At 31.4% G+C, this 10,971-nt stretch overlaps 1 protein-coding gene and 2 long non-coding RNA genes across 3 annotated transcripts; all 3 read right to left on the reverse strand.

Annotated features, from left to right (window-relative positions):
- Window positions 1-2,766: 2,766 nt before the first annotated feature.
- On the reverse strand, window positions 2,767-3,615 carry LOC107362767 (uncharacterized). The gene is made up of 4 exons (XR_001568746.3): window positions 3,473-3,615; window positions 3,205-3,256; window positions 3,037-3,123; window positions 2,767-2,904 (listed from the first exon to the last, which is right to left on the reverse strand). It is a non-coding gene; the product is annotated as an uncharacterized LOC107362767 (long non-coding RNA).
- A 1,084-nt stretch (window positions 3,616-4,699) lies between these two features.
- LOC149094806 (uncharacterized) lies at window positions 4,700-6,178 on the reverse strand. The gene is made up of 3 exons (XR_016197824.1): window positions 6,037-6,178; window positions 5,260-5,504; window positions 4,700-5,153 (listed from the first exon to the last, which is right to left on the reverse strand). It is a non-coding gene; the product is annotated as an uncharacterized LOC149094806 (long non-coding RNA).
- Window positions 6,179-8,666: 2,488 nt separating this feature from the next.
- On the reverse strand, window positions 8,667-10,942 carry LOC107362813 (uncharacterized). The gene is made up of 4 exons (XM_015929948.3): window positions 10,673-10,942; window positions 10,081-10,224; window positions 9,822-10,003; window positions 8,667-9,262 (listed from the first exon to the last, which is right to left on the reverse strand). The coding sequence occupies exons 1-4, from the start codon at window positions 10,857-10,859 to the stop codon at window positions 9,086-9,088; spliced, it is 690 nt and encodes a 229-aa protein (XP_015785434.1). The 5' UTR covers window positions 10,860-10,942; the 3' UTR covers window positions 8,667-9,085.
- Window positions 10,943-10,971: the final 29 nt, after the last annotated feature.

The raw sequence follows: 10,971 nt of genomic DNA on the forward strand, positions 1-10,971 counted from the left end.
ATTGATTCTGGTTGAGCTGAATAGCGTGACAAGGTTAGGGTAATAGTTTAGTGTCAACCATCGTAAACAATTGATGATATATTCAAATGATGATGACAATTAAGTCGATAAAGATGATCCATAGGTTGACTTTAGGCAACATTTAACTGTCTGGTAACCAAGCTTTTCATTTTTCCCTTTTCTCCATTTTTCTCATCACAATCATCATTATCTGTCTCATCATCATCATCAGCTACATTATCATCGTCATTATCATCATCATCATCGTCTGGTATTGAGATATTTTCAATTGTTATTTGCATTTAAAGATGTAATTTGAAACATTTTAGCCAACATCTTCTAACCTGATTTCAATACTAACTTGAAAGCTTCTTGATTGATTGATCACATTAATTGAATAGCTAATTTATTTAAATTAACCTTTGTAAATTGGATTGTACATTCATTAATTGTCTGCTATTTCCAATCTAAATATGTGTGTGTGTGTTTTTTGAACAGTGTAAGGATGAAGCAAAATTTGCAATTTACATCTGAAAATCGTTCTCATCAGAATCAAATTTGTCTCTCATGATATTAATAGTATAATCATCACCATCATCTTCATTGTTATAGCTACATAATATGGTTTTGTGAATCGGCTAACTGTGAGAATCATTGAATCAGCACGATATGCAAATCCGATTATTGTATTATCTTGATTGGAATAATAACGATAATAATAAGAGTAATAGTATTAAATGAATTAACATTTTTACGGTTCATTCCTTCATCAGTTTTCTCTGGTTTAGGTGTGTAACCAGATTATTGTTCAGTTGAGATAATCAACCAAACCTTAATATTTATCTCAATTTTTGGATTGACGTTCTTTTGTTGTTATTTTCACAATAAATTTAAACAAACAGCGGTCAGATTCTTACATGATATCTGACCTTTATCAAGTTTATCATCATGTGGATGATACTGACGATGAAACTGTAGTAGGTGATGATGGAGATGGTAAAGATGGATAAAGCGTCTTGACTGGGTTTGCAGCAAAAAGACTAAAATCACAGACTAAATTCAATGTTCCTCTTCTTGCACTTGTATAGTAATTGTCTTAATCATTTCCTACTTTTGTTTATTAATCAAATTACTATAAATAACAAAACTAAATTAAAATTATCTCTCTTTCACTTGATGATTAGTTTTTTTCAAGTTACCCATTTCGTTGTTATATAAATCATATGTTTATAAAGATACCAGATATCGATATGGATCCTTAAAATATTATTGTTTATTGACTTTTTGTTATTTTGATTAGCAGTTATTATTTTATTCAATTTATTTGATTTAAGGTTAATAAACTTATTTAACCTTGCAATCAATTATACCTTTCCAAATGTATTGTTGTAAATTATCAATATAATGTAAATTTAGATTCAATGGAGATTGATCAGGATTGAAATGAAAAAGCTAACTAAACAAGATGCATAAGTAGCCATCTTTCCAGATAAATTACATGTTTAAAATACATAATCTATTTGATTGTTATTACGTGAATACAGGGTACAATTGAGTCCCTCATTTAGGCTTTGAATTTGATGACAACAATTTAATTTGCGAATCTCTCATGAGAATTGTGGTTCAACTTGAATCTCATTGTACTTAACTTTGAATCGTATTAAGCCAAAGTCTGCATTACATTTGAGTTAACCTTTTCAATTGATTTATCTAAACACATTTTATTCATTGATATGGCTATGAAAGATTTAATTAAATCTTAGTGACTTAATTAGTGACTGATTGGTGAGATAAAACATACTTAATTGCTTGTAAAAATGGCAGTTGTAGTCAATTTTGTAACAAAAAACATTAATTAAGATGGACTAATTGAGACGCAGAGCCATTAAATGTTGAACAAACTGTTGAAAGTGACACTACTAAATCATTCTTAAAATGTGTTTACAAAGTTGCTGTAGTTGATAAATTGTTGTTTCCTACATCTCACACCATAATCAGAATTAATTGTCATCAAGAAAACCAACGTTTGTTAATAGCTGATGTAATTAGGGTTTCTTGTGATAAAACAAAAGTGTTAGAGTTGGATAGCGAGTGAAAATACCAACCAAAAGCAGCAGCAAAAAACAATCTGATTTGGCATGTTAAATGGGAATATAAAGTAGATTGTTGGGAATCAAAAATGTTGCAATTGTTTCCCAATAATGATAAATTAATTGTTATAAAAGGGTCAAGGTTGGTTGATGTATCCAGGTAAAGGCAACATGAAAAAGTCAATCTCATCAACATCAATAGGAATCTTTTCCTGGATTGTCAAAATAGCATCAAAGTTAAACAGCAAACAAAGGAAATCCAAATTTAACATCAATTTTATCAACAATTTAACAATTATTGACAAGTTTGACAACGAAAATATTGTTGCTATCTTAATTGTCCCATTTAACCGGTTGAATCTTTGAATATGCGAAGTGGAAGATCAGTGAAACATTGAAGGTTTGGCTTACAAACAGCATTATTATCACTGATTTAATTGAATGGTCCATCCATGATTATATTGTCTTTTGTACTTTTATAATTTTCCGTTTCAACCAGCAAGGAATTTGATCTAATTTAGGTTATAATCGAAGCGAATGATTAATAATTAACATTACCAATTCACTAAAACCAGATTCATTATTATGATTAGCGCAATTTGAATGGACTGTTCAGCTTTACTTGGTATAACATTTAGTTGATAATCCTGTGTTTCCAATGTGTGTGTGTGTGTGTGTGTTGTCCCGTCAATCTAATCAAGTTGGAATTGTTTGGATCTTTTTAGGCCAACTACTCAATCGAGTAATTGTTTTATTCTTTTGATTACTCCAGAATTGAATTTGATTTTCAATTTAGATTCAATTAACAATTGACCTGATGAAGAGAAAGAAGTTAAATTAAATTACGCCATGAAAAAAAGTACATAAGAAACGTACAACTTACAAGTTCAATATCATTGAAATAGACTAACCAACAAGTAGTAAAATTGAATAGTTAAATTGTTACCTGATTGTTGGTATGTCAAGTGCATTAGAATCGACTTTTGTTATCTGGATTTGCTTCCCAATCTCTTCTGGTCAGTATTGTGTACAACTGGATTGTATAAGACAAGTATTTTGTTACAATTAACCATTTTTGAATTCATCTTTTCTTTGATCTCTCCTTTCACCTTACCTCACAATCAACTAATCATTTAATCGTGATTAATAGCGAATAAACATGTTATCTGTTGTTGTAATTAATAAAAGAGAGTGATTAATGAGCAGCAAATTCAACAGGTAACAAGTAAACGATGTAACTAATTTAATTGAATGTCAACAATACATTCAACACACACACACACACTTTTCGTGTTAACCTTGTTGACCTTTTTTCCTCTCACATTAAAATTTCAATCAGAAAATTGTTAACATTCAACTAAAATTTATACAATAACACTTACAATAAACATTAATAATAAACATGTGTCATTTTAATCGCCAGCCATTCAATGAATGTTTAAATCTAATGTGAAGACAATGGGCTAACCACAATTACCAGAAACAGGTTCACCAAACAATAATATCAGGTTATACAACATCTCCGATAAACTCTTCAACTTTTACTTCGTTCCGTGACAATTGGCTTCCACTCTGAATTCAATTGAATCAATTGAGATATGTTGTTTAGTATATTCTTAGCCATCATCATCTTCCTGTACCACTTGATTCAATTGAATTGAACTTCTTTGGATGAAGAGGATTGACAATCCAACAACAGTAGACACATTTCATGATTTTTTCACTGTAGACTGTATTAGCTGTCAATGGAAACGAAGCATAATAAGATAATAAAAAAAAAGATTGCACGATATATATTATATGATAATCATGTATTCTTCATATACTTCAACTTGTCACCTTAACTTAATCATGATTGAAATTAAAGTTGAACAAACAATTTAAGTTAATGCAACAATGTACTTGGCAGGTTGAGCAAATAAAGCATGAGTTTGCGAAAAGAAAGGGGCAATGCATAAATTACGATTGATTAGAGATATCTATAGATATCGATTGGAAAATTAACAAATTGAAACGTGCTAATTAAAAATCTAAATAAATAAAATATTAATACAATTGATTTAAATTGTCCAATTAAAGCACATCTCAGACAATTCTGTGAAGCGTAAAGCAAAATTTATTTTGATCTTGAAAACAAATTGGTTCATCCATTATTATTGAGTGATTTATCCATCCATTTGCTTGGTTTTCCTTCAGGCCTCAGCTTATTTATTGAATCAAAGTAGGCAATTATTTTTAGATAATCAGATATTGCTGGACATTTCATGTCGAAATTACAGGCGAGACTTGACCAGAAAAAAACGATATTCCGTAAAGAATTGAGTAAAGGGGAAAGAGAGGAATGATGAAAAGATGATGAACACTTTACTACTTATTCAAGGTAAAAACCTTGAAGATTTTTGCTCTTTTTCTTGCTGTCTATTTGTGAAGATAGTCCCAATGAACCGGAGAAATAACCTCTTATTAGAATTATTTCAACAGAGGATAATGATGATGATGGCTTGGATATAAGTACAAAATAGTGTCCCTTTAAATGTATTTCCAATTCACTGTGGTTAGCCTTATTGTCCAGGTTTACTTGATTGGTGAGTGTTCTTTTAGATTGGTAATTTGTAATTTGCCATGACCACACGAAGAAGATAAAAGTTGAAAGATGATAATAAAGATAGAGATGAGGATGTTGATTGAACCGCCTTTGATGATCATGATTTGCTGTAATAATTTCTTCATGATTGGCCAGACCTTTTTTATTTACTATTTTCCCCTAGCATTATTTAAGCTTCATTTTAGCTCATTTCCTTGGTCAGCATGTAGCGACAAAACCAACCAAAGGCTTTCAGAATAGTAATATTGAACAAAAAAAAACTTGTTCAATCTGATCATTTTAAACCATCCAAAGTACACTGTCTGGTCAAACCTTTTCCCGCTACTCTTTGCCAAACCTTTTTCTTGATAACCTATCGAGGAAACTTCATAGATTTTGATCTTTACATCGTTCTTGGTCTCCTCATTGATTGCCTCTCAGCTTGCTTGGTGATCTTTTACCACTTGAGTCCAGAAAATCTAAGGAAAGAATGAAAAAGATACGTTTTTAAGAAGATAAAGTAAAAAATTTGTTCAAAAGCTTACAACAAGTAATGAAAAAAGCTGGAAGAAAAAAACTGGTTACCTTAAGTTTTGTCTTTAGCGTTTTTTTTCGTGGCATAGGTAAATACATGTATTAGGAATGTATCTTCATCTCTTTTCATCTTCTTAAGAATCATTTTAAAGACCATTGATTGTTGGATCGGCGCCAATACAAAAGATTGACAGGATGATTGAGCGCACATCGGATTCCCAAGCAATTCCGTGAGATACACACAAACATTCCCCTTTACTTTATTTTCACCATCATCATAATTATTGTTGCTGGTGCTAGTTCAATTGGAGAAATCAAAGTTGTAACATATTTAAGAATCAGTCAAGACGTCAATTGGTTTTCTCCGTTTCTCTTGCAACAGTTGAAAGAGGTTACTGTGAGTTGAGCTTATTCACGTTCATGTAAGTCATTAGCTAATAATAATACAATCAAATTGAATCTTACCAGACATATACATATAAACATACAGTCAGTATTTTTTTTTCTTGTATTATTATACATTATTATTAATATTAGCCTTGAATTTTTACTTTTGTTTGAACAACAACGAAATAGGATGAGATAGAATGCTGAAGAAGAGAAATGAAGAAAACCTGAAGAAGCAGTAGTAACAGTAGAAGCAAGATTATTGAAGCAACAGTTGAAGGACGAGACGGTTTGTAAGTGAATAAACATAGAAGCTAAAGAGAAACGAATTAACCAAACATCATCCTGATTGCATCTTTAAATAACAAACTAACTAATAATATAATAATAAGGGTAATTTTTTCTCTTCTGATTTTGTTGTGAACACAATACAATAAATACCAATGTGGACGCCATTATCCTTAACCAGTTGCCTGCTTTACACTTTCTCCTGCTATTGCTTTAGTCAGTACCAATCATCAGCATAAACAGGGTCTATTTAACGTGGCCAACGGTGCAGAATCAAACCAAATTAGAGAGGCTCAGATTGTGATGATATTGATGACAAAAAATTGAAGACAAAAAAAGATACAGTGCTAATAATAAAACAAGCAAATTGAAGAGACGTCAAGGGGTAGTGGAAGTAATGAGAGGAAGCGCAGGAGGAGAAGGAAGAAACAACGGTAAGCAGAGGGAAACGAAAACAGGTAAAAATATTAGAAGGGTGATTAGAGTTTAAAGGAGACAGAGAAAATAGTTGAAATGAGTAATTATAAAAAAAAGGTAATTAGTTAATGATGGTCGCTTTTTCAACACACCAACGGCTACAATTAACCGGTGACAATTGCTGTTTCCATAGAGACAACCAGAAAGTTTTTGATTTGGCTTTTTTTGTCACTTTCAAAACTATTATTCAAATGTGTTGTTATTATTTGTCTCTATTTTGTTATATTGTTAACCGTGTTTGATGTAAACGATAATTTCTAGTCATAAAAACGCTTCAACATTCATTTCACAGTAAATTTCACCTCTTAACTATTCCATTCAATTGATTCTGTTGTTAATTTGTTTTTGTTTCCCTACTTTTTTGCACCTCAACCTTTTGTTTTCACATTTTTTTGGTGTTATTTTGTTTTCTTCTTTTCAAATTCTTTCTGGTTTAACATTCTTTATCGCATTTGTAAAATTAAGGATCGCTTGATTATGGATTGTATTGGAGGAAAGGCATTTAAATACAAAAAAAAGCGAGACAGTGAGTTTGAAAAATTAGAGGCTATCTTAACAATATTCCCGTATTCGGTAGCCTAACAACTATCAACCGATGGACTTGAGCTTCATTCCTTTAAATTACTGAACCTTAACTTTTATAACCGTTCCGGTTGATGGTACAATTGTCTTGATGATCCTGCAAACTCAGACCAAGCTAATGATACCGAGTCGCCTGATTAAATTTGTACCATGTTTTTCTTGGCCAAAAGTTATTTGTATTTCAAAGTTATGCAAAAAAGGACTCCACTCTCTATGGTGTTCATTCGTTATTCAATTAATCAACATGGTTGAGTAAACAAACGTGCGTTTTTGATAACTGAACAAAGCTTAAACAAGTTAACGACACAAGTACGGATATAACCTGATTCTGGAAACGTGGAGCTTATCTTGTAAACACTCTGCCTATATCCTGATGGTTTGAAAATTGCAAGTTAAAAATATTCACTTATTTAAATCAATTGATTTCCATTATTTATCAATTGTTGAACAAGTAAAGGGAAAAATGGCGGCTTTAAAACGCATTTCCCTCCATCTTCTCACTGTTCGTATGGTGTCAAAAAATGGGCATTGATATGTTCATCATCAATTAACTGCTATTCAATGTGATTTGGAGCAACCTTGAAAAATTTTTCTAGTGAATTAAGGTCTGAATGTGCTCTACAAGGTGGGCCTTTAAACAAAAAAATGAACTCACTGAACCATGGATTGTTGTTGATGATGAAGGCTGGTGTTAGCTGGTAATCGGAAAATGAAAAGATTATCTTACCTTCAGTATTGGAGCGTCATCTGTTGATCAATGATTGTGAATTCACAATCAGTTTCCCTAAAGAAACAATTGTTTATATCATCTGAGATGAACATTTTATTGTATTTCAATTCATATTATTCATTCTTAATGAAATATTAGAATTGTTGAAAGCAAATTGTGATGCTATTTCTTACCTTCTTGCTTTGCTTTCATTAATTAATGCGCTTTTGTAACTCCATTCAAAATGTGATGAGAAATATTGTAACGCTAATGATAACATCAATCAATGTATTATACAATAGTTTTATTTCTGATTTTACTTTTTTAATATCTTAGTGAATCATAAGAATATTACAATTGTTTTGTAATGAGTAAATTATATTACCATTAGTGCTCAATTTAAATCAAATTTTCATGAGCTTTGTATTAGTTGATGTCAACGCCAAGAAATTATTATTTATTTATTGTCATAAATGATAAAAATAGTGATGATAATGATGGCGATTCTCAGGCAACCTACGCCTGATTTGGTTCGGGTGTTGACTCTACAAAGACTTGGATGTTTTCTGAGGCCATTTTACGTTTATTCTGAAAGAAGCCATAATTTGATTTGCTAATTGTCATTTATTGCATACAAAAGAGCGTAGGTTGGATTGTTGAATAACTAAAGGAAAGGTCATTTACCGGTTCAATATTTGTTTGAAGCTAGTCTCTGTCTATTCAAGTTTCGTTAAGCACCTTTTCGACTTGTGACTCAAAACTTAATTATACAATTATAATTAAATGAAATTGCTTCTTTCGAAATTATGGGAAAAGATCTGTATGATAATTGGATTGTTAACTCAATACAAATGATATAATACATCACATTAATCTTTCTTTAAGCTAAAAAATTCGGAATGCTAATAGGATAAATTGTAAAACTTTAGGTGTTGCCTATTCAAATTAATTTGAATCAGTGACTAGACAAATTAATCATGGGATATAAAAATTGAGTTAATAAGATGAATTCAGGTTTCTAATTTTTAAAAAACATTCAATCAATTTATTGAGATGCGAAAAAGATTTTTAAATAAGCAATGGATACATTTGATTCAATTAAAGACTGGATTTGTCAAAGCATTGTCACTTAAGCAGCAAATTGAAGAATACATTCATTAATCAATGTATGTTTGAGGTATAATTGTGTCAAATCAAAAGAAAAAACAAAAAAATCATTCTCACATGTATACGAAAAAATTCGGTGGATTAGATACCTTTTTAGCAAAAAAAGAGTTGAAGGGTTGAGATTGGGAGCAAAAATGAAATGAAAAGTGAATTGAGGAAGAGAGGGACAGAGTATAAAGATTCGAGAAATAAGAATCTCATGTCAAACCTCACGCATTAAATTTACAGGAATGAGAGAATAAATTCCTTTTATGAAGCTCCCTGAGATCAGTTGGTCATTGTTGATGTTCCAGAGATGGCTTTAGGTTGTTGTTGCTGCTGCTGTTGCTGTTGTTGCTGTTGTTGTTGCTGCTGCTGCTGTTTTGCAATCATTGTAAATAGCGCCTGTTGGCTTTGAAGTCGAGCTGCCACATGTGCATCAATTGAAACGGGGAAGATCTGAGTCTGTGATAAGAAAAAATAAATTGTCACTCGAGAAGATTCAGTTAATCAATTTAAAGAGTAAACTTGAACGTGATTCAGAACAAAGTTTAGTAAAAAATAACCTTTAAAGGTTATAGAGAGAGAAAGAGAGAAAAATACTTCAAGAAATATATTTTCAAATAAACAATCATATCCTTTAAGTCATAATAGTTCAATAAAATTTTTCTAAAGTCATGAATAGTTTGTTTTTTTAAGGATTTCATATTAAAACATGTAAATTTAAATTGGTCGTAGCGAAAATGCAATGATAGATTATCTCCCTGTAACTACCATATAACTATCAATGTACAAAATAGTCAATTTTAGTCGAATAAAGATGAATGACTCAAATGAAAGTAGTCTAAATCAAAAATGGGAAAATAAAGTCTAAACTAAGCTTCTCAAACAAGTTGTGTTTATTTGGACAGACTAACTTTGGCGAGATAAAGCTATGTCCAAAAATTACTAGCAAAATTTTGTAAATAAATTAGAAGTGTTATATTGTGAAGTAAGGAAATATTTGTCGACTTCACAAACCAACCTGAATGTGATTATTTGTTGGCGTTAGAGTTGAAATGTTGGCGTGGATCTGTGTTTGCCCGACATTTGGTGGTAGTCGATTATTAAGATCGATCTTCACAACTGTATTAGTGCTGGTAGCTTGTTTGGCATTATTTGCATTCGCCTTAGCAGCAGGATTCATATGAACACGACGATGGCGACCTAACCAAATTAATCAAAATAAATAAAAAGTGTTACAAAAAGTTGAATGAAAATAGATTAATCCTTAACGTGCTTACTTAATTTATCTTTTCGATAAAATGCCCTTCCACAAACTTCGCATACAAAGGGCCGTTCCCCGGTATGAATCATTTGGTGACGTCGTAAATGGTACCCCTGAGAAAAAGCCCGACCACAGGTATCACAAGTGAACGGTTTATCACCTAAAAATGAAAAAAAAAATCAGAGAAGTATTAGAACTGAACATGGCAAAAGAAGGCAAACTCATAACTAAATCTGAAATATGAAGCAAATACAAAATAGAGGGAATGGAATACATTGGATGTTATGAATGTTTCTCTTGTAAACATCAATTCTTAATATCCACAATAGTGAAAATAATGAATTCCGAAATGAAAAGCATACTTCAATGTAAACAAGATCACTGAAAATTTCAAGAATTCATTATGGCATGAGATTTTGTTTTGCTGCAAGGAAAAAAAACAAAACAAAAGCAGAGAATCGATGATACTGGGAACAGACGAGCTTCGAAAGAATCAATGAATAATTGGTGAGATATTATGGCAAAGAAGATTATTTTTTTCGAAACATGTACAGCGATTGTACAAGTTAGGCAAGTTAATTAAGAAGTAAAAATAGATATATTTATACCTGTATGGGTCCTCATATGACCAACCAGTTTACATCGATCGGAAAAAGAAGTCCCACATATTTCACAAGTACTGGTTTTTGGCCCATGGACTTTTCTCATATGTATCTTAGCCCTTTCAGTAGAGACAAATAGTTTACCACACTGAGGGCAAGGCACATTTTTGATTTTTTGGCCGTTCTGATCCATTAACCGGAGAATCAATTAATTTATCAAGTTGACAGTAATTTAAATATAAGAATTGAATCAGAAAAGCACAGAGGGGGAAGAAAATGAAAAAGACAAAGAAAAAGTAAAGAGC

The sequence above is a fragment of the Tetranychus urticae genome, chromosome 1 (genome assembly GCF_039701765.1).
Source record: "Tetranychus urticae isolate SD_2017Ah chromosome 1, NJAU_TeUrti_SD_1.0, whole genome shotgun sequence".
NCBI lineage: Eukaryota > Metazoa > Arthropoda > Arachnida > Trombidiformes > Tetranychidae > Tetranychus > Tetranychus urticae.